Source organism: Hyperolius riggenbachi, chromosome 5 (genome assembly GCF_040937935.1).
Source record: "Hyperolius riggenbachi isolate aHypRig1 chromosome 5, aHypRig1.pri, whole genome shotgun sequence".
NCBI classification, from domain to species: domain Eukaryota; kingdom Metazoa; phylum Chordata; class Amphibia; order Anura; family Hyperoliidae; genus Hyperolius; species Hyperolius riggenbachi.
The window spans coordinates 206,438,657-206,463,127 of NC_090650.1; the positions used below are offsets into that span (position 1 = coordinate 206,438,657).

Genomic DNA, 24,471 nt, shown 5'->3' on the forward strand with positions numbered 1-24,471 from the left:
GTACGCCAAGCGAGCGGTAAACATGCAAGTTAAGAGTGCAAGTTGAGCAGCAAGTGCACAAGTTGAGTACGCCAAGCAAGCTATGAGCATGCAAGTTAAATGTACCAAATGCACAAGTTAAGCGCATCTCACAAGCACGCAAGTGGAGCGCGCCAAGTGAGCGGTAAGCACGCAAGCTGAGTGCCAAGCACACAAAGTGAGCGGCAAGCATGTAAGTTGAGCTCTTCAAGCAAGCTGTAAGTTGCACAGATAAGTGGCAACCATGCTAGTTAAGCACGCTGAGTACAAAGAAAGTGCACAACTTGAACGCATTAAGAGGCTGGAAAACGCGCAAGCTGAGCACACCAAATGAACAGCAAACGTGCAAGATGAGTGTGCCACACAAGCAGCAGTGAGTAGCGTGGGGCAAGCGCACAAGTTGAGCGTGCCAAGCGGGCAGCAAGCACACCAGTTTACTGCAGCAAGTGTGCAAGTTAAGCACGCCAAGCGTACACCTTGTGCACGCCAAGTGAGCAACAAGGACGCAAGTTTAGCTGCCAAGCATTTAAGTTAAGCGTGCTAAGAATACTGCAAATGCGTAAGTTGAGCCCGCCAAGCGAGCAGTAAATGTGCAAGTTGAGCCCGCCAAGCGAGCAGTAAATGTGCAAGTTGAGCCTGCCAAGCGAGCAGTAAATGTGCAAGTTGAGCCCGCCAAGCCAGCTGCAAGCTTGCAAGCTGAACTCATCAAGCACACAAGTTGAGCCCGCTAAGTGAGCTGTAAGCACGCCTGTCATATGTCTAATCATGTGACAAATGGTGCTCTTACCCGAGGGATCGAGAAGATTGGCTGCCAGCGTCCAGAGGAGCCGAGTTACAAACACCCACTGCACTCACAATCTGCATATATTTCTTGGCAGTAATCGGTAGCCAGGCTCAGGATTACCACTAACATATTTCTTCCACCCAGCATGGCTCTGGGTAGCGCAAAAGGAGGTTAAAACTAGGGGTATATCCGGCTACCTATACAGGGTTGGGAGGCAACAAAATACCGGTACCCTATACTGGAACAGTATTCGAATCTCTGCCTCTGGTGCAGGAGAACCTTGTCCCAGCCCTGGCTGGTAAAGTAATAAAGAAGGGGAGCACTTGAATTCAAATTTATGTGTAGAATTCATCAAACTATGTGTACATGTTTAACCACTTCACAACTGAGGGGTTTTACCCCTTCAGCATCCAAGCAATTTTCTCCTTTCAGCGCTCCTTACATTCATTCCCCTATAAATTTATCATTACTTATCACAATAAAATGAACTATATCTTGTTTTTTTCACCACCAATTAGGCTTTCTTTAGGTGGGACACTATGGCAAGAATTATTTTATTCTAAATGTGTTTTAATGGGAAAATAGGAAAACATTATTTTTAAGTTTTCCGCCATTATAGTTTTTAAATAATGCATGCTACTGTAATTAAGATCCATGTAACTTATATGCCCATTTGTCCCAGTTATTACACCGTTTAAATTATGTCCCTATCACAATGTTTGGCGCCAATATTTTATTTGCAAATAAAGGTGCATTTTTTTCAGTTTTGTGTCTATCCCGAATTACAAGCCCATAATTTATAAAGTAACAGTGTTATACCCTCTTGATATAAATATTTAAAGATTTCAGTCCCTAAGGTAAATATTTAATTTTTTTTTTATTGTCATTTTTTTTAAATTTTATTACAAAAAAAAATATATATTGGTAACAATTGGGGAGTGTGGGAGTTAATGAGTTAAAATGAATAGTGAAAATAATGTATTTGTATGTGAAAAATTTTTTGGGTGTAGTATTACTTTTTGGCCACAAGATGGCCACATTTTTTTTCAGGCGTCCTGCAAGTGTCGGAAGGACGCTTGAAGGAAGGGAGGCTGGGAAACTGAGTTTCTTCACAATGATCGCGCTGCTTCTCGTGGAAGCATGCCGATCATTGCGGGGGCAGAGATCAACGAACGGGAATGGATTTTCCCGTTCATTGATCTCCGGGCGAGCGGGTGGCGGCGTGCACGATCGCGGGAGTGCGAGCGGGAGCGCGGACAGCGGCGGCAGCGGGGTGCGTATATCTACGCTCCGGGCGGGGAACTGAAGTCCAAAGGAGCGTAGATATATTGTACCTGGGCGGCAAAGTGGTTAAGAATACCTTGTCAGTTAAGTGTGTTGTAGCAGCAGGTTGAGTATGATCTGTTCCGTCCATTTGGCTCATTTCCAAAAGCCGACTGAAAAAAAAATACAAAAAAAAAAAATAGTGTATTCATTTTTTTGTTTAAATAAAATCTGCAGAAAAACATTTATAAATCATGTAAATACAACAACAGAAAAACTGCAAACTAATGATGTAACTCTATAAGCCATCCCCTCCTGTCTGTTTTGGATTGTGTACCAGGGGATTACACCGATCAACTGTGGTAAAATCAGCATGTGAAACAGTGCAGACAAGAGAATGCTGATGCTAAAGTACAAAACAATGCTCAGTGGCAGGAATTTAAAAAGAAAATATAACGACATATAGTAGATTACAATAAATTATTTAGGATACCCACGTTTACATAAAATGTTCTGGTTTCAGTATCAATAACACTGTATATTGCTGTGTAGCCCTGCCCCACCACGGAGGCTAATTTCCCACCCAGCTATGTTTTTGTACTGGCTTCGGACTGCTCATTAACCAAACATTGTGCAAAGAGCACATGCTAATACTAAAGAGGTTGCCGTCTGTGATAAATTTCAGAAAGTAAATCAGGGAGAGGACACATTTTACAATGGGCAAACATTGACAAAATAATTTGTAAAACAAAAAAAAAACCAAGCAATTTTAGAGTGGATCCAAGATGAACTTTTATTCATTGCATAATTGTGTTCCTTTCCTATAGTTTATAGGGCATTCCTCAAGCCAAATACTTTTTTTTTGTTTTTGTTTCAATACTCTATTTCCCTATAAACTAAATAAGCCCCACCCACAATTTTCAGAGAGCCTTGGCAGTAGCAAGGGCTCATGGGAGCTCAGTCTGGGCAGAAGGAGGGTAAGGTGTTACTAGCCAGAGATTTCAGAGGCAGAGGGGAGGAGGAGGGGGGATGGTGCAGATAATGATGGTGCAGATAAGCCTGCCTCTGTGCAATGTTTACAAACAACATGGCTGCTGCCATTGTATCACAGGAAGAAATAATCATATTCTATTAAAGCAGTATGCAGACAGATTTGCTGTTTAAACCATCTAAACTGTACATAAGATATATAGATATTTGTGAAGGGCAAGATGGGTGAGAGACAGATCACACTGGCTAATCTCTATGCCCCAAATAGGCAACAGACCTCTTTATATCCACAGTTACACATAAATTGATGGGCTTTTCCCAAGGTACCCTGATTGTAGGAGGAGATTTTAATGTACCTTTACAACCCTTATTTGACTGCTCTAATGGAACATCTGTGCTGTCCTATAAAGTTCTTAAATTAAAAACAGTCTCCATAATCTCTCCTTAATGGACTCATGGCGCTTAATTCACCCAAAAGACAGGGATTATTTGTTTTACTCCAATATTCACAATAAACACTCACGCATTGACTACTTTTTTGTAGCCCAGCGAGACCTGTCAATGATAAAGGATGCCAGGATTGGTAATATCTCCCTTTCGGATCATGCTCCAATATTCCTAGTATTAGAATTCCCGGAAAAGCTATCTAAAACCTGGTGCTGGAGACTAAATCCCAACCTCTTAGAAGAAAATCACAGAGTTCAAGAGATCTCGCAGAACTTGCAATCATATTTTGATACGAATAATACCCCAGAAGTATCTGGTCTTACCCTATGGGAAGCCCATAAGCCAGTGATTCGAGGTCAGTTTATTAGGTTGGGATCGAAACTTAAAAAGGAAAGAGAGGAGGGTGTTGCCAACCTGTCAGCACAGATATCTAGATTGGAGAGAACCCATAAACAATCTCTGGCTGTTCAAACGCTGGAGGAACTCTCCGCTTGTAGAGCTCAACTTCAACACTTACTATTCTCAGATGCTAAACGTAAAATCCTTGCTGGGAAAAAGATTTTCTATGAAATGGGCAACAAAAGTGGGAAATATTTAGCTAGATCCCTCCGGAAACAAACACTACGTTCACAGATATCCTCCATAGTTGATAGCAACCAAAAAAAACTGACGAAATCAGAAGATATTGTTGAGGAGTTTAAGAATTATTATAATTCCTTATATAATTTGAAACAGCCCCAACAAATGCAAAGTGACACCTCTGCAAACCGGGACCGGTCTGCTAAAATAACAGATTTCCTGCAAAGATACGGAAAACCATTCCATATCTCTGCTGAAGACAGAAAAGACTTAGACTCTCCTTTGACTATTGACGAATTATTGTTGGCAACCAAATCTCTAAAGACTGGTAAGGCTCCTGGCCCTGATGGACTAACATCACAATACTATAAATCCTTTAAGCATGTCCTAGCTCCTCCCTTTGTCTCGGCCTTCAACGCAGTCTCCTCTGGATGTACTCCCTCCCAGCAATTTCTAGCCGCACACATTATGGTGATCCCTAAGCCTGGCAAGGACTTGCAGCAGTGCTCTAGCTACAGACCCATATCTCTGCTGAACCTTGACGCCAAGATCCTGGCAAAGATACTGGCAAATAGACTACTCCCATACATACCGGATCATATTGATAGTGATCAGGTCGGTTTTGTCCCAGGCAGAGGCAAAAGAAAATGTTATGAGAACAGTGGTATGATGGCATTCGCTAAAAAACACAATATCAGTTCCTTCATTCTATCTACAGACGCGGAAAAGGCATTTGACAGGGTGGCATGGGATTATATACGTGCCACCCTGTCAAGCTTAGGTTTGAGTCCCTTTCTAAGACAACTAATTGATCTTTTATACTCGAATCCATCTGCCCAGGTGAAGGCGAACGGCTGCTTATCCACCCCATTGAAGATAAGTAATGGAACAAGGCAGGGATGCCCTCTGTCCCCCCTCATCTACATCATCACGCTTGAACCCTTCCTGAACGCGGTAAGAGAGGATAGATCGATTAAGGGAATCCAAATTGGTGCCCATTACCATGTGTTAGCTGCATTTGCAGATCTCTTGTTTTTCTTACAAGACCCATTAACTTCCCTACCCAATCTAATGCGCAGATTTGACGATTTTGGGTATATATCAAACTTGAAAATAAACTTCCACAAATCCGAAGCCTTGAGTTTACACTGGAGCAAGCTATGATGGGTTTGTGCAGAGCGTCGTTCCCTTTTGCCTGGGCGGTTGGTAGTTTGAGATACTTGGGGATCAATATCACCCAGAATCTTAATGATCTTTATAAACAAAACTTTGAGTGGGTGGGGACTGCGTTGAAGGCTGATATGCTAGATTGGGGACAAAAAAAACGCCTTTCTTGGTTCGGTCGTATGGCGTCCGTAAAAATGAACCTCCTTCCTAGATTTCTCTACATCAGCCAATGCTTACCGTTCTCACTTCCCCCGGCTTACTTGAGGGACCTCCGAAAACACATTAAAGGGTAACTGAAGAGAGAGGTATATGGAGGCTGTCATGTTTATTTCCTTTTAGACAATACCAGTTGCCTGGCAGCCCTGCTGATCCTCTGCCTCTAATACTATTAGCCATAGCCCTGAACAAGCATGCAGCAGATCAGGTGTTTCAGTGGTTCAGACTTATACGTCTGATCTGACAAGACTAGCTGCATGCTTGTTTCTGGTTTTAATCAGATACTGCAGAGAAATAGACCAGCAGGGCTGCCAGGCAACTGGTATTGATTAAAAGGAAATAAACAGGACAGCCTCCATATACCTCTCTCTTCAGTTCCCCTTTAATACATTTATCTGGGGAAACAGTCCACCCAGAATAAAAAGAACAATACTCACCTCCACTAAGGCAGGGCTTTTCAACCTGTGGTACGTGTACCACTGGTGGTACTTTGCTGTTGGCCAAGTGGTACACATCAGGTTTGCCTGCCACTTTATTGCCCACCTGCCAATTGTCCTGGTCCCATCCTGCATCCACAAAGTTCAGCCCCCCCCCCCCCCCCCCTCGCTCGCTCCTAGCTGTGCTGCCCTGCAGCCTACTTCAGACCTCTCAGATCAGCAATGAAAAGACAGCCAAGCAAACAATTAAAACAATTAACAGTGACAGCACATATACAGAAAGTGACATCACTGCTTACTTCCTGTATTTGAAGTATATGGGCCTTCACTGTGCACCGTTCGCCTGGGTGTCTCTTCACTGCAGCCGGAACTATTCCACAGGGCAGCACAGCAAAGAGCAAACTTTGTGGTGACTCACTGTCCAGCTCTCTGGTGGTTGGGGGAGGCTACCTATATTGAAATAGGAGGGGGAAGGGGAACTGGAAAGGCTGCCTATATTGGCACTCTACCTACAGATTGCCAATAATGGCAATCTGTAGGCTAGCAATCTAATTTTAATCCTTTTCCCCACCAATGCCTCCTTCTATTCCCCTCCCATATGCCCCCCTTTTCTCAAAGTGTACCTGTAAGAAAAAGTGCCCCGGGTGGTACATACCTCGGGAGGGGAAAGCCTCTAAATCCTAAAGAGGCTTCCCCCTTGCTCCGCAGTAGAGGGGATCCAGCGCTAGGACCCCCAAAAGACCTCCTTGTTAGTGTGTGCACATGTGCAGTAGTGCTCTCCGCTCGGGCCCTGTCAGAAACAGCAGAGTCCGATCAGGGCTATACTGTGCAGGCACACTGGTGGTACTTGAACATTTTCAGGTGATAAAAGTGGTACAATTAGAAAAAAGATTGAAAAGCTCTGCACTAAGGAGAATGGGGGAGTTGCCTTACCCGATATATCTGCATATCATGTGGCATCACAACTCTCAAGAGTTGTTGAATGGTCTAACCGTAGGAGGCCAAAAAAATGGGTTTTCATTGAACAGGAAACCGCCGAGAGAAAAGCACAAACTATTGGATGGTCGGATGTTCCAAGTGCAGTTCAAAAGACCTGGATTAATCCTTTACTCCTGGCTACAATTAAAACCATGAGAAAAATACTCCCTTCCCTGGGTTTGTCTTCCTTTCCAAGCAAGATTACCCCGTTAGGCGATAATCTAGCTTCTTTTTACCAGCTCCTGACGTACCATTCCTTAGAGAATGGTCGAAGGATGGCTGTCCTAGAATTAAAGACTTCATGTCCGGAGATTCCGTTAAATCTTTCACTGAGATGTCTGTGCTGAGAGAAGGCAATACCCTAAATCAATGGCAATTCTTCCAAATTAGACATTTCTTGAACTGTCTTAAGCCAAAATTTAACTGGAAAAAACCACTCACCCCTTTTGAGGAATTAATAGTAGCGGAGGAGAAGCCGGGTCACTTAATCTCCATTCTGTATCAGATGGTAGTACAGACGCCTAATGCAGATAAACTCAACTTTCAGAAATATTGGGATGAAGACCTGGGAACTGTGTGGGATGATGAGCAGTGGCAAAAGATTTTCATTTTGAATCACAAGGGATCCTTAAACGTTATAACCCAAGACATGGGATATAAAATCATTTCACGCTGGTACAGGACCCCATCTTCTTTACACAAAATCTACTCGTCAGTCCCTGACACATGTTGGCGATGTGGCTTATCGGGAGGTTCACTCCTGCACATATTCTGGGCCTGCCCATTAATTAAACCATTTTGGTCACAGGTCCATCGAATTATGGAAAAAGTTTCATGTCACCAAATTATCTTCTCACCAGACTCCCTTCTTTTACACAACACGATGGAATCTATTAACCACTTGAGGACCTAGGGCTTTCTACCCCTTAAGGACCGGCCACTTTTTTCCCATTCAGACCACTGCAGCTTTCACGGTTTATTGCTCGCTCATACAACCTACCACCTAAATGAATTTTGGCTCCTTTTCTTGTCACTAATAAAGCTTTCTTTCGGTGCTATTTGATTGCTCCTGCGATTTTTACTTTTTATTATATTCATCAAAAAAGACATGAATTTTGACAAAAAAATTATTTTTTTAACTTTCTGTGCTGACATTTTTCAAATAAAGTAAAATTTCTGTATACATGCAGCGCGAAAAATGTGGACAAACATGTTTTGGATAAAAAAAAAACCATTCAGTGTATATTTATTGGTTTGGGTAAAAGTTATAGCGTTTACAAACTATGGTGCAAAAAGTGAATTTTCCCATTTTCCAGCATCTCTGACTTTTCTGACCCCCTGTCATGTTTCATGAGGGGCTAGAATTCCAGGATAGTATAAATACCCCCCAAATGACCCCATTTTGGAAAGAAGACATCCCAAAGTATTCACTGAGAGGCATAATGAGTTCATAGAAGATATTATTTTTTGTCACAAGTAAGCGAAAAATGACACTTTGTGACACAAAAAAAAAAAAAAAGAAAACGTTTCCATTTCTTCTAACTTGCGACAAAAAAAAATGAAATCTGCCACAGACTCACCATGCCCCTCTCTGAATACCTTGAAGGGTCTACTTTCCAAAATGGGTCATTTGTGGGGTGTGTTTACTGTCCTGACATTTTGGGGGGTGCTAAATTGTAAGCACCCCTGTAAAGCCTAAAGGTGCTCATTGGACTTTGGACCCCTTAGCGCAGTTAGGCTGCAAAAAAGTGCCACACATGTGGTATTGCCATACTCAGGAGAAGTAGTATAATGTGTTTTGGGGTGTATTTTTATACATACCCATGCTGGGTGGGAGAAATATCTCTGTAAATGACAATTTTTTATTTTTTTTTTACACACAATTGTCCATTTACAGAGATCTTTCTCCCACTCAGCATGGGTATGTGTAAAAATACACCCCAAAACACATTATACTACTTCTCCTGAGTACGGCGATACCACATGTGTGGCACTTTTTTGCACCCTAACTGCACTAAAGGGCCCAAAGTCCAATGAGTACCTTTAGGATTTCACAGGTCATTTTGAGAAATTTCGTTTCAAGACTACTCCTCACGGTTTAGGGCCCCTAAAATGCCAGGGCAGTATAGGAACCCCACAAATGACCCTATTTTAGAAAGAAGACACCCCAAGGTATTCCATTAGGAGTATGGTGAGTTCATAGAAGATTTTATTTTTTGTTAGCGGAAAATGACACTTTGTGAAAAAACAATTAAAATCAATTTCCGCTAACTTGTGACAAAAAATAAAATCTTCTACGAACTCGCTATACTACTAACGGAATACCTTGGGGTGTCTTCTTTCTAAAATGGGGTCATTTGTGGGGTTCCTATACTGCCCTGGCATTTTAGGGGCCCTAAACCGTGAGGAGTAGTCTTGAAACGAAATTTCTCAAAATGACCTGTGAAATCCTAAAGGTACTCATTGGACTTTGGACCCTTTAGCGCAGTTAGGGTGCAAAAAAGTGCCACACATGTGGTATCGCCGTACTCGGGAGAAGTAGTACAATGCGTTTTGGGGTGTATTTTTACACATACCCATGCTGGGTGGGAGAAATACCTCTGTAAATGGACAATTGTGTGTAAAAAAAAAATCAAAAGATTGTCATTTACAGAGGTATTTCTCCCACCCAGCATGGGTATGTGTAAAAATACACCCCAAAACACATTATACTACTTCTCCCGAGTACGGCGATACCACATGTGTGGCAATTTTTTGCACCCTAACTGCACTAAGGGGCCCAAAGTCCAATGAGTACCTTTAGGATTTCACAGGTCATTTTTGTTTCAAGACTACTCCTCACGGTTTAGGGCCCCTAAAATGCCAGGGCAGTATAGGAACCCCACTAATGACCCCATTTTAGAAAGAAGACACCCCAAGGTATTCCGTTAGTAGTACGGTGAGTTCATAGAAGATTTTATTTTTTGTCACAAGTTAGTGAAAAATGACACTTTGTGAAAAAAAACCAATAAAAATCAATTTCCGCTAACTTTTGACAAAAAATCTTCTATGAACTCTGTGAACACCTAACAGAATACCTTGGGGTGTCTTTTTTTTCTAAAATGGGGTCACTTGTGGGGTTCCTATACCGCCCTGGCATTTTACGGGCCCAAAACCGTGAGTAGTCTGGAAACCAAATGTCTCAAAATGACTGTTCAGGGGTATAAGCATCTGCAAATTTTGATGACAGGTGGTCTATGAGGGGGCGAATTTTGTGGAACCGGTCATAAGCAGGGTGGCCTTTTAGATGACAGGTTGTATTGGGCCTGATCTGATGGATAGGAGTGCTAGGAGGGTGACAGGAGGTGATTGATGGGTGTCTCAGGGGGTGGTTAGAGGGGAAAATAGATGCAATCAATGCACTGGGGAGGTGATCGGAAGGGGGTCTGAGGGGGATCTGAGGGTTTGGCCGAGTGATCAGGAGCCCACACGGGGCAAATTAGGGCCTGATCTGATGGGTAGGTGTGCTAGGGGGTGACAGGAGGTGATTGATGGGTGTCTCAAGGTGTGATTAGAGGGGGGAATAGATGCAAGCAATGCACTGGCGAGGTGATCAGGGCTGGGGTCTGAGGGCATTCTGAGGGTGTGGGCGGGTGAATGAGTGCCCTAGGGGCAGATAGGGGTCTAATCTGATAGGTAGCAGTGACAGGGGGTGATTGATGGGTAATTAGTGGGTGTTTAGGGTAGAGAACAGATGTAAACACTGCACTTGGGAGGTGATCGGACGTCGGATCTGCGGGCGATCTATTGGTGTGGGTGGGTGATCAGATTGCCCGCAAGGGGCAGGTTAGGGGCTGATTGATGGGTGGCAGTGACAGCGGGTGATTGATGGGTGGCAGTGACAGGGGGTGATTGATGGGTGGCAGTGACAGGGGGTGATTGATGGGTGATTGATAGGTGATTGACAGGTAATCAGTGGGTTATTACAGGGGAGAACAGATGTAAATATTGCACTGGCGAATTGATAAGGGTGGGGGGGTCTGAGGGCAATCTGAGCGTGTAGGCGGGTGATTGGGTGCCCGCAAGGGGCAGATTAGGGTCTGATCTGATGGGTAACAGTGACAGGTGGTGATAGGGGGTGATTGATGGGTGATTGATGGGTAATTAGTGGGTGTTTAGAGGAGAGAATAGATGGAAATACTGCGCTTGGGTGGTGATCTGATGTCGGATCTGCGGGCGATCTATTGGTGTGGGTGGGTGATCAGTTTGCCCGCAAGGGGCAGGTTAGGGGCTGATTGATGGGTGGCAGTGACAGGGGGTGATTGATGGGTGGCAGTGACAGGGGGTGATTGATGGGTGATTGACAGGTGATTGACAGGTGATTAGTGGGTTATTACAGGGAAGGAGAGATGTAAATAATGCCCTGGCGAATTGATAAGGGGGGGTCTGAGGGCAATCTGAGCGTGTAGGCGGGTGATTGGGTGCCCGCAAAGGGGCAGATTAGGGTCTGATCTGATGGGTAACAGTGACAGGTGGTGATAGTGGGTGATTGATGGGTAATTAGTGGGTGTTTAGAGGAGAGAATAGATGTAAACGCTGTGCTTGGGTGGTGATCTGATGTTGGATCTGCGGGCGATCTATTGGTGTGGGTGGGTGATCAGATTGCCCGCAAGGGGCAGGTTAGGGGCTGATTGATGGGTGGCAGTGACAGGGGGTGATTGATGGGTGATAGGTGATTGGCAGGTGATTGACAGGTAATCAGTGGGTTATTACAGGGAAGAACAGATGTAATTAATGCACTGGTGAATTGATAAGGGGGGGTCAGAGGGCAATCTGAGCGTGTGGGCGGGTGATTGGGTGCCCGCAAGGGGCAGATTAGGGTCTGATCTGATAGGTAAAAGTGACAGGTGGTGATAGGGGGTGATTGATGGGTGATTGATGGGTAATTAGTGGGTGTTTAGAGGAGAGAATAGATGTAAACAATGGATTTGGGAGGTGATCTGATGTCGGATCTGCGGGCGATCTATTGGTGTGGGGGGGGGTGATCAGATTGCCCGCAAGGGGCAGGTTAGGGGCTGATTGATGGGTGGCAGTGACAGGGGGTGATTGATGGGTGATTGACAGGTGATTGACAGGTTATCAGGGGGGATAGATGCATACAGTACATGGGGGGGGGGGGGGGGTCTGGGGAAAATCTGAGGGGTGGGGGGGTGATCAGGAGGGAGCAGGGGGCAGGGGGGGGGGAATAAAAAAAAAATAGCGTTGACAGATAGTGACAGGGAGTGATTGATGGGTGATTAGGGGGGTGATTGGGTGCAAACAGGGGTCTGGGGGGTGGGCAGGGGGGGGGTCTGATGGGCGCTGTGGGCGATCTGGGGCAGGGGGGGGGGAAATCAGTGTGCTTGGTGCAGACTAGGGTGGCTGCAGCCTGCCCTGGCTAGTCCCTCGGACACTGGGACCACCAGGGCAGGAGGCAGCCTGTATAATACACTTTGTAAACATTACAAAGTGTATTATACACTTTGTATGCGGCGATCGTCGGGTTAACATCCCGCCGGCGCTTCCGTATGGCCGGCGGGATGTTGCGGCGGGTGAGCGGCGCCAGGCGGAGGATCGCGTCACTGATGACGCGATCGCTCCACCCATCCCCCCTACAAGGACCGCCGCCATTTGTCTATACGGCGGTCCTTGCGGGGTGCACTTCCCGGCCGCCAATTGTATATACGGCGGTCGGGAAGTGGTTAAATCATACAAAAGATCCCTTGTGATTCACATGGTGAATGCGGCCAGGGCCTTGGTACCTGCAAGATGGAAAACTTCCACTCCACCGTCAGTGAAGGACTGGATTAGAAGGGTAGACTCTATTGAGCACATGGAAAAATTGATACACATGTCCAATGACCAAAATGAGAAACACTCAATGACCTGGATGGTGTGGTTTGAATATCAGTGTACGGAAGAATACAAGAATTTTTTGGCTTCTTAAATAAGTGATAGTGTCCCCACTGGTCAGTTGGGCTCAATTGTTTTCTTGACGATAAGATACTTACCATTCTACTTCTTCCTCTCTTACTTTCCCTCTTTCTTTTTTCTTACTTGGGTACATGGATATATAGGTAATTAAAGCTGCCTGGTACATTATTGAATACATCTACTGTGTTTACACTTAGCGTAATATATTTGCTGTTACATGAGAAGGATTGGTAATTATTGTCCTTTGTTTCTAGACAAGTTACTTGTTATAGTTAGTTTTTCATCTCGGATCCGCTTTAATCATCATCTATTGGTTACAGCTCCTCTAAGTGACTCTGAACTAAACCTGAGCTATAGGTTTTGCTGCAGAGCTATGCCTAGATGTGCTAACTACTGTTGTTAAGAGTTATAAGTATGATGTAAGGTAAACCGTGCCTCATTTAGATACTTACCTCAGTAAAGGGAAGTCTCTGGATAATCCAGAGGCTTCCCCATCCCTCTTGCTTACACTGATCCAGCACTGAGCCCACTGAACCTCTTCAACAATGGTTTGTGGAGAGGTGTGCGCGTCTATACTCTAAACGAGGCTGCACTGCAAAGGCACGGAGTGCCTCATACTGGCGCATTAGCATGGAGCCACTTGCTTTTTCATCCGCACTTGTTCATGGGTGGGAGCACAGCCGCAAAGGTCCACAGGGTCCTAGTGCTGGATCAGAAGTCTCATGGAAGATCCAGAAGCTTCCCTCTACCGAGGAAAGTATGTGACTCTCTCCTTTGAAAGTCACAGGTTTGTTTCTTCCAGTGTCAAGAGGGAACCCTCTTTTCTTTCAAGCCTCCCTACTCCTCCCTACTGAAAGCTTAAAGGACAACTGTAGGGAGGCTGCCATGTTTTTTTTTTCTTTTTGTGCAATACCAGTTGCCTGGCTGTCCTACTGATCCTCTGTCTCTAATACTTTTAGCCATAGACCCTGAACAAGCATGCAGCAGTTCAGGCGTTTCCAACATTAATGTTAGAACTGACGAGATTAGCTGCATGCTGGTTTCTGGCGTGATTCAGACACTTCGACATCCAAATAGATCAGCAGGGCTGCCAGTCAACTGGTATTGTACAAAAGGAAAAAAAAAAAAACATGGCAGCCTCCCTACAGTTGTCCTTTAATGTCAGATAATTCAGATCCCCTCGGTTCGATGTGTCAGATGGCTTCACTTAGGAGAACAGGACACTTACACCCTCGCCTGATTTCATTTGTTTTTAATTTTCTCAACTACTATAAAAACAAACTTCATAATAAGAGGTTTCCTACAGTAAAAAGTTACTCAATATTACCTATTCTTATACTACATTGATCAGGTTTACTGATCATATATTAGTATAAATTGATCAGGTCACTTTAAAAGTATGTTGCCTTATGTTCTCATATATACAATATAAGCCAGGGGTGTCAAACTCATCACTTACAGGGTCAAAATCTAAAACATATTTTAAACCAAGGGCCAAATATTTTTTTTTATTAAGACTTAACATTATTAAGTGGCATAATCTTAGCAACTGGGCGGTGGCTCCTTCCCCTTCTGCAGAGTAATGCATTGGAGCAGCATTGGACCATATAAAAGCTACAAACATTTGCACAATGTGAAATCTATTCCTTAGGTCTCCTCTATGTTTGGGTGTGAATACATTGTTAGTCATTTATACTTTACATTGCATTAGAAACCCTTTATAGTAAACTAGACAGTTGTTTGCTATATCAGAATTTACTATAACGAGTTATGACCATATATACATGATTACTATGTGCTGAAAACTGGGCTCTAGTATGGTTTAGGTGAGCCATTGGGAAAATGTATAGGGAAATTATGATTGGTTGACCAGCACCCTCTAGAAGTCCTAGGTTCCGGATAGGTTGTATAATCACTACGCCCACACTTATCAGCCAATTACAAAGTTGCAGAGAATGCGGTCACTGGAGAACCATTCGCTATGGACCATACTAGCTCCGAAAACTATAGTTTTTGCCTTGACAGTGATTCACATGAGCATCTCCTTGTTCTTTGTCTTTTGTTTTTCTCAAAATCTATCAATTACTTGCTGAAAAAAAGAACTACCCATTGTGCCCTATAAAAATGTTCAAGGCCATCCTTTGCAGTCCATAAGCAGCATTCTTTCAGAAATGTGTTTACTGAACATTAACCTCTTTAGCGGTAACTACGAGCTACACTCTGGGTGGAAAACTCTCGTGGTATATTTTTTTTTTTTGCTTTTAGGGTCTAATAGCACATGAAAAAATGAATTGTACCGCTTTTAGACCCTAAAATCAGGAAGGAATCATACCGCAAGGTTACTAACCACCTCAAGCTGCTGGAGCAGAGAAAGTCTATTAAATGTACAAGGCATAGTTCACCAAGTTTCCAGTATTAAGGGTTCATTTTCACGGGCAGGTGAACTGTGTTCTCAGCAAGCAGTTGTGAGAGTATGAGAGACTGCACTGCCTATCAACTTGCTTGCGGAAAAGGGGCCTTTAGCGCCCATTCACACCACAAATTAGCAAACCGGTAGCACTTTTACCGCGATTAGCATGGTAAAAATCACTGGACACCATCGCAATTCCCGACGGTCGCGATTTGTTAAGCACTGTACCACGATCGCTCGAGAATCACGGAAAAATTCTGCATGCAACGCGTTTGCGATAGCCGCTAATCGTGGGACGCCCGCGATCAGCAGCAATCGCGGCAGTGAGATCACTGCAATATAGTTAGCATTGCACTAGCACTTGTGATTAGCAGTAATCGTCCGCTAATCGCCGTAGTGTGAATGGGCCCTTAAGCATGTGCTGGTACTTCAATCACGGTTTCAAATGCAGTACAGCAAGTAAAAAAAAAAAAAAAGGAACCACCATCACACCATTCATGAAAAGGGGCTGGTGGCCAATACATTTAAATAACATGCATATATGCAGGGCAGCCACCAGCGGGGGGACAACTGACACTGCAGTGAGGGGCCCAGGGCTTCTGGGGGCCCTGGGCCCCCCCAAAGCACTGGAAGGGCCGCATGTGCTGGCTCCAGGCCTGTGGCTCGCTAACCAGCACACTGTGTTCCAGCACATAGAAGAGTGACATCAGCGCTTGAACGTGGGGAACAGAGGAGTGAGCCCGCTACAGGGGACTTTCTATACTGGGGCACCACCTATATCTGGCTACAGGCTACCTATACTGGGCCACCACCTATAGCTGGCTACCTATACTGGGGCTGGAACCATCTTTACCTAGCTACCTATACTCGGGCACCACCTATACCTGGCTACCTATAATGGGGCACCACCCATACTTGGCTACCTTTACTGAGGGCACCACATAGGTGCTTCTTATACTGAGGCATCTATAGCTTGCTACCTATACTGAGGGCACCTGTACCTGACTAACCTATACTGGTGCTCCACCCATACCAGGCTACCTATACCGGGGCACCACCTATAGTTGAATACCTATACTGGGGCACCTGTATCTTGCTGGCCTATACTGGGGCACCAGCTATACCAGGCTACCTATACTGGGGCACCACCTATAGCTGGCTACTTATGCTGGGGGAACCTATACCTGGCTACCTATACTGGGGGCACCTATGCCTGGATACCTATACTAGGGGCACCTATACCTGGCTAAAGCAGGGGGACAAGCTGAGACAGAAGGGGACAAGAGGTAACACAGGGGATAAAAGAGGCACGGGGAAAGAGAGGCAGACAAAAAGAGGCACAGGGAGAAAAGAGGAGACGGGAACATGAGGTCACACAGAGGGACAAAAAAAAAAAAGTCACAAACTGAGATGAGACAAGTGGACAAAAGAGGGGGACAAAAGAGAACGGATAAAGGAAAAGAAAGGACGTACAAGTCCCTATCTCATTTGTTAACCAGGGACTACCTGTATTTTGCTAGTACTTGGTTCCACCCACAACATGCCATAGCCACGCCCACTTTTTTTGCAGCATCACCCTGTGCATGCCACTTTCTTTAGTGTTGGAGCCATGCACATTTTTTGCTGCAGCGCATTTCGCACACGGACACAGGAATGGGGTGGCTAGGGGGCGGGCACAGTAACCAGTGGGGGGGCCCAGGCCTGATGATGTGTGAGGGGCCCCAAAATTTCTGATGGGGGCCCTGCATATATGTAAGTATGCTTTCTTCTATGCATATATGTAAGTATGCTTCCTTCTAAGCTTTCAATAAAACACATTATTTATTTTGATCTTCAAGAACCAGAATTATAAGTAGAACTCGTGTAACACTGGAAATGCTGATTAACCAGCTGCTTGTTTACAATCTAGCCAGTTAAGTAATAAATGCGCTCAGCATACTATTATGAGGGCCTTGTTATGGTTTTAGAAAGGCATAGCCTGATTTTTTTTGGGGTTAGAAAGGAATAGTCGGAATTGAGTAAGGTCAAGGGGCCTTAACCGAATCATGGTCTGATCGCCTTATGCATTGGGATCTCCTTACATTTATTTTATATCCTCTGTTCAGCACATAAATCATACCCGAACGCCGTTCTGAAAGCAGCAGCGACAGCTGCACGCCGTCCATTCACACACACATACGTACGTAGCCTTCAGAGCGTCAGAAGTAGTGTACCGTGCGGCTTTCCTCTTCTATGGGCAAACTCCTGACATCCGATAATCACCTGAATCTTAATGTCAATCCCCAGGAGCGACTGCCGAGTCTGTTAGCGCGACAGTGGAAGCGCCGAACGGCCGCTGATGGCCGTAATTTGCTGTATCTGCTTTGTCCCGGAAGTCAGTTGCTGCCATGTTTGACACTGGCAGGACTGGTACTTCCAGGCTATGGTGTAATTTAAAACAGCGCACGTAAAACCAGTTGAATTATTATTATAGTTATTATTATTATTATTATTACTACTATTATTTATGACTAGTCAATGAGATGCAAATATTTGCGAATTCATGTAGGATTATGCTAATTTTGCATGAAAAATTATGCAGTTTGAGAATACAGGAAGCATGGTCTTAAAAGTGGATGTGTTTTTTTATTGTAAAAGACTACATGTTTATCCTCAACCTCATTTTCATCTTTTGCATCCCATGGCCTCTGCTATATAGTTACTGTATATGTTAATTGGCTTCACCTATAAAAACTGGCCCTAGAGCAGGGGTCCCCAAACTTTTTCGGTCAAGGGCCGGGACAATATACTTCAGACTGCTGGGGTAGGGGGGGGCCAGAACATACATAAAATGATGTTGGAAAAACATTATATTGAATATAGGTGTTGATTCCCCCAATCATGCCCGGGAGGAGAACTCCCAGCAGCAGCCATAAAGTCCTGCGGTGCACGAAGAACGTCGTTGTGCACCAGACAGTGAAGCATACCCAGGTGACAACCTGTCGTCCAGATGGACAGCAGTGTCACCTGATGCAGAATTGGATTAGAAGCCACTGAATGACTGCTTGCTTACAGGATGAGGATGGGTGATGCCAGCACTGCTATTGTATATGCGGGCCGCCAATATTTAATGGTGCAGTGGGCCGCATCTATAAGTTATACGTTGTGTTTGAGGGCCAGTGAAAAATCCTTGGGGGGCCGCATTCGGCTCGCGGGCCTTAGTTTAAGGACCACTGCCCTAAACTATGATACTTACACTACACGATACATACATAGACATATGACTATGGTAGGGATTAGATTGTGAGCTCTTCTGATGGACAGTTTAGTGACAAGACAATATACACTGCATAGCTCCCAACTGTCCCTCTTTAGGAGGGACAGTCCTTCTTTGGGAACCCAGTCCCTCTGTCCTTCTTTCTACCTCTTTTCTTCCTCTTTCAGGACTTGTACAGATCTATGTAAAAATAGTGTGGCGCCAAAGGGACCTGACTCACCTCAGCCATAGAGGGGCATGGAGTGCTGTGACCAGAGGCAGCAACCAGGGTGAGTTAACAATCGTCAGGCTTTTAGTGCCCCGCACCCACCTTCACCCTCCTTCCCACCAACATACCGGTAAGTACAAGTGGTAAATTAAATTTATGAATAAACGTAAAAAATAGTGAAACTGTACAAATAAGGCACCAAACTATACAGTATGTACATATATACCTAATACACCTACCCGCGTGTGGTATATTTTGAAACGGAATGGCACAGAAGGCGACATCCCAATCGGGACTGTAGAATCGGGATTCCTTTCAGACTTTTTTCCCTCTGCTATTAGTCTTGCTGCAGCATACGCCACACATCCTGGTTGGTGCATTTTTTTGGGGGGGGGAAATATACTACATAAAGTGACAGAAGTTGGGGCAGGTGGCAGGCAGAGGTTGGTGCAGGCTGCAGACATAGAGTAGTCAAATCCAGGCAGAGGTCAGTGCAGGAGGCAGGCATAGAGTAGTCAAAATGCAGGCAGAAGTGGTTGCAGGCTGCAGGCAGAGTAGTCAAAATCCAGGCAGAGGTCGGTGCAGGCGGCAGGCAGAGAGTAGTCAAAATCCAGGCAAAAATCAATAACAGGCAGATCTGCAGAAGCACTTAGCTCAGAAGCAGTTGGGAAATAAATGGCTATATTGTTAACATCCTGTGCTTTCAAATGAGCTTATCTGCCATCTCTGTCATGGCAGTCAAGTGACACAGGCGAGAGATCAAATTACAATTTCTGATTAGAGACAAATGAGGGGGAATTAGACAGGCTAAACTCTCTACATACATACAAGGTACATTTCTCTATGTTTTCCTTCTGTCCTGTCTTCACATGTAAAAATACCAGCAGTGGTACAGCGACAGACCTCTGTTTCAAGCTCTGTTGCTCTTTGTCAAGCTGTCAGAACTGCTATGAAAACATATGCCAGATAACTTGACATATAACCTTAAGTGACCAATCCTTAGCCAGCAAAGTCCCGACAGCCAATCACAACCTTACACCTCATAGGTTGACCTGATGAGGAACTGTCGACACCAAATCAGATCTGCCCACCTAACCTCCCAGAACCACCAAGAACTTATGTGCCAAAAAATATAAGTAAAGAAATATATTATCACCTTACACTTACAAGAGTATAAAGGCATAGTATAGCGCTGCATGGAGATGTCCAGCAACTACAAAGAAACTGCAAAAACTTGGAATCGCGGAATACAAACAGCAACTAATGAGGAGCTACTCAGCAAATAGGTAATCACAAACCGTCTTACACCCTGCAAGGACAGAGCTGCTATGCTGATTCCAGTAGGCTTGGTCTGCTGTCTATCAAAAAACGCATATCCAATAGCGGCCAAAAGGCACAGCCAATAGCGGTCGATCTGCATGCAGATAAAGCTACGCAAAGTACTAGGCAATCTCCTCCCAGCAAAAAACATAGCAACAACAATAACAAACAAAATTGAGGGAAAAAAGGGGGATAATTAATGTCCAGAGATATTCACCAATGAATTCTTTACTTTGGTTCTTTCCTCTTGCATAGGGTCATATGGATCTTGTCTGACTTTTTGAAGCCTTTGTTGCGGACACCTATATCCGTTTTCCCCTTTGCATTTTCTTTTGCCCGAGGCAAATCATTGGGAAGTTGGCAAAAAAATAAATAAATAAGAATTATAGGAACTTACATCCGAATTTGGGCCACCTGGTCTACTAACTCTAGGGTTGCGTGGTTCCTCCCCTTGGCCATCTAGAATTGGCCCGGCACCATCCTCTGGAGAGGGAGGATACCTATCCAGTCTGGTAGTCTGTTGCATCATAGTTATATTTAGACGGTTTAGACCTCTTGAGGTCTTCAACCGATTTCATATAAGAGCTTCTTCACATCTAGGGCGTTGCGTTTTTTTTTTGCGCCAGTGATTTTTAAAAACGCCCTGAAATCGGTAGTGCAATGAATCCTTATGGGATAGTTCATATTCCGCTCTGCAAAGTGTTGCATGTCACATTTTCGGGGGCGATTTTGCTACAATGGAAGGTATAGGAAATGCGCAAACCGCTTACAAAATCGTTTTATCCGGCGATTGCGTTTGCGCTTTTAAGAATAAATACATTGTATTTAATCTTTTCCAGGTCAGAGAGTTCACTTCCTGACTTGGGTCAGGAAGTGAAAAAACAGAATGCTCTGAAAAAGCGATAAACACAAAATTGTAGCGTGCAGTGGAGTGCCAGGAGGGGTGTGAATGAAATAAATTATTCTATTATTTTTATTATTATTTTATATTGATTAATTAGGGACCAGTCTTTTTCTATTAATTATATTACCTGTTATAAGAACAAATGTTTTACCTTCAGAGACAATAGGAATTTCTTGTCCTTCACAGAACAAGTGTGCATTGTGAAAAGTCTTCCACTATTGTTGATCAAGTCTGAAAAATGTTTGCTACTTGTTAAAAGTGATACCTATTGATCTTGCGATCATTTATGTAAGCTAGAACTCATTGTTTCTATGAGTCTTTGGTAATGTGTATATAAGTACAATGACAAACTAGTCAGGTAGCCAAACATACTAAAATGTACACTATTGTGTTAAAGTAGAAAGCACTGCTATTGTGAATGACAAACTAGCCAAACATGCGTGCCATCTTGTAAAAAGTATCTGATCGGACTGTAAAATCATGCATTCACTGACTGTCCATATATACCCTGTTTTCAAATACATAAATCAGAGCGATGACGTTGGACTTAGGGTGTGCTTCGTTATTGTTCTCCTGCGCAGAAAGATCACACACATGGCCAACTTGGGAATCTGGGGATGGAGTTAAAAAGGCGAGTTCGATCAGCTGGTGTCAGAATCGGGATCAGTTATCAACAGTATTAGGTAAGTAATTTCATTTTACTACCCCATTGTAACGATTGGTGTCAGCACGCAGAGAGAATCTGATTATTGGTGATCTACAGCCTAGGTTCTCAACGTGTGGTACGCGTACCCCAGGGGGTACTGCTGATGTTTCCAGGGGGTACTCAGGCTTGATGTACTTGACCAAGAATAACAAATTTATAGTTTTAGAAAATGACAAATCTTATTTTAAAAACACCAAATTAGTGTTTTAAGTAATTAAAAGCAATAGTAAATGCTTGGAAATAGTTCAGAATCAATTATCATGTACTACAATTAAATATTTATTTGTCAAGGGGTACTTGTGATAATGTTTACTATGCTAGGGGGTACTTGGTGAGTACAGGGTTTTAAAAGTGGTACGTAACAATAAAATGTTGAGAAACACTGATCTACAGTATCACCAAGAATGCAGATATATACCTGATTATTGATGATCTGCAGAATCACCGATAATACAGATATATTGCTAACCTCTGTACACCTATAGGTATGTGAGTGTTTGGTGTAACAGTAGTACTTTGAGTAATGCACCTGCTGAGCAGGTGATCATAGGCAGTAAAGGAATATGCTCTTGAGGACACAGGAACCTTCCAGCAGCCTGAGACTCTCCAAGGGGTGGAGTCAGGCTGGAGATAGGAAGGACCAGAAAGTGAGTGACACCTGAAGGTGGATGTCACTATCTGATCTGGAGACTATCTCTTAAGAGGAGAGAAAGCTCTAGAGGTCGGGCACGCCTGGTCGGTAACACACGGACAGATAAAGTACAAAGACAGAAGACTGATTCGGTATCCAGGGCAAGCCGGGTTTGGCAACGGAGTATCAGATATGCGAGGTACCGAATCAGAGGACAGAGGAGTAGTCAGGAAAGCAATAAGTCATAACAGATATCAAACAATGCCTAGTCTGGGTGTGAGGTCCGTGGTCTCTACACCCTGGAACTAGTCTGAAGTATAACAGAATGATCGTACAAGTTCCCTAGTCTTGGGTGCGAGGTCCATGGTCTCAGCACCCTGGAACTAGTCAGGAGTATAACACAAATGATAATACAGTTCCCTAGTCTGGGTGTGAGGTCCGTGGTCTCTACACCCTGGAACTAGCCTAAGCATAAACAGAATAACAGAATAAGTAATCTGGCTCAGTGTGAATTCCCAGGTCCACCTGGTTCAAACACACTGTTGGATCTGACTAAGGTCTGAGTGCTTCCACGTAGTGTTCGCAACGGCAGACAACTTGCAACTGGCCAGCAGTAACTATATATGGAGTAGTGCTCTCCAGCACCACCCTTAATTGATCAACCAATAGTATCCTGCTCTGGAGTCAGCTGATCGGCGTGATCAGCTGATCTCTTCAAGCCCAGTATAAGAGTTCTGCCTCTCAGCGCGCGCGCGTGTATTCCTAAGCCTGTGTGCACTAACAGACTCAGCCACACCAGACACACGCTGCCGCGTGCAAACCGCCTCGCTGGACGCGGAACCAGCCACCTTACTGTTGTTGCATGCGGCGGCTTTTCCGCGTTCTGCCCTGTTACCAGACGCTCGCTTCCGCGTGCAAACCGCCGCATTGGACGCGGAATCAGCCGCCTCCTCAGCAGCACACGCGGCGGGTTTTCCGCGTTCTCTCACACCCATACTGTTAGCACGGATTGGCTGAACCCCGGTAGGTGCTCTGATAGCACCTCCCAAGTGTAAAAGGAATCTGGGATTCCTAAGGGAAAGGGATCTGATGTCTCCCATGAAATTAATCAATGAAAGCAGTACTGTATGCCATGAGTGTGATCTTTAAACACAATGTATATTGATGTATAGTTATTATAAGTATTATACAGTAGTTGTTTTAAGTGTTTTATAAGCAGGTTGGGTCATTCCCACAACTGAAGCAAGGGCATGACCTGCAGTCCACGTATTGGTAAGCAATTATTACCACTACGTAGTGTTAATGACAATGAGTACTGTGGACTCATTTCAAAATTGTATATAAATTGTTTATAAGTTAAGAAGTTTATCTGAGATTGAAGGTATAATTTTGTCCAAATATGAAGAAACCCATAAATTCAGGATATAGGTAAATGCGTCTGGATTACAGATAAAGGTCTGTAAGTGAGTATACATAACAGGACATGTCAAAATCCCTAGATCACCTTCCATCTCAGTTGATCTCATACTATGGACAATTTTCAAGGTAAGGAAAAACCCAAGGATGAACAATTTGTAAATTTAAGAAAAAAAAATGTTTCAAGATATGCTTTGAATCTTGTTTCGGAATAACCCTATTAACCACCCTGGCGTTCTATTGATTGCGCCAGGGTGGCTGCGCAGCAGTATTTTTTTTTTTTTAAATCATGTATTTGACCTAGCGCTAGCTACATAATTCCCCCCTCCCTGCGGCATCCCTCCCACCCCTCCGATTGCCGCCGGCGATAAAGCCCATCCGGAAATCCCGTTCTGAACGGGATTTCCTTTAGGGCTTCCCCCGTCGCCATAGCGAATGGAATGATGTCATCGACGTCACAGGGAGTCCCGATCCACCCCTCAGCGCTGCCTGGAACTGATTGGCCAGGCTGCGCACGGGGTCTTGGGGGGGCCCTGTTATGCTGCGGGTAGCGGCGCATCGGCGGCGATCGTCCCCAACACGCAGCTAGCAAAGTGCTAGCTGCGTGTTTTAAAAAAAAATTACGAAAATCGGCCCACCAGGGCCTGGGCTGTGCCCTGCGGCGGTTATGGACGAGCTGAGCTCGTCCATACCGCCAAGGAGGTTAATATTCGTTTAATAATGTGATCAGAGGTGTTTTCTTTTCTTTTCTTACAAAACACTCGGTTGTCTTTCTGGACCGAGAGGTTT

At 44.3% G+C, this 24,471-nt stretch overlaps 1 protein-coding gene and 1 long non-coding RNA gene across 6 annotated transcripts in view; one reads left to right on the forward strand and one right to left on the reverse strand.

The window, feature by feature from the left end:
- Nucleotides 1–17,601, reverse strand: part of LOC137518575 (uncharacterized) — a 76,504-nt gene extending 58,903 nt beyond the window's left edge. Inside the window, exons 1-2 of one of the 5 annotated variants that reach the window (XM_068236635.1) lie at nucleotides 17,504–17,601; nucleotides 2,163–2,238 (exon numbers count right to left, since the gene is read on the reverse strand). In XM_068236635.1, the coding sequence (XP_068092736.1) occupies nucleotides 2,163–2,225 (63 nt within the window). In that variant the 5' untranslated portion in view covers nucleotides 2,226–2,238; nucleotides 17,504–17,601. The other 4 variants (XM_068236633.1, XM_068236632.1, XM_068236631.1 and 1 more) reach the window with 4 other exon arrangements.
- Nucleotides 17,518–24,471, forward strand: part of LOC137518576 (uncharacterized) — a 91,163-nt gene continuing 84,209 nt past the window's right edge. Inside the window, exons 1-2 of the long non-coding RNA XR_011020847.1 lie at nucleotides 17,518–17,687; nucleotides 21,511–21,612. This is a non-coding gene — a long non-coding RNA (uncharacterized lncRNA). The remainder of the gene's footprint in view (nucleotides 17,688–21,510; nucleotides 21,613–24,471) is intronic.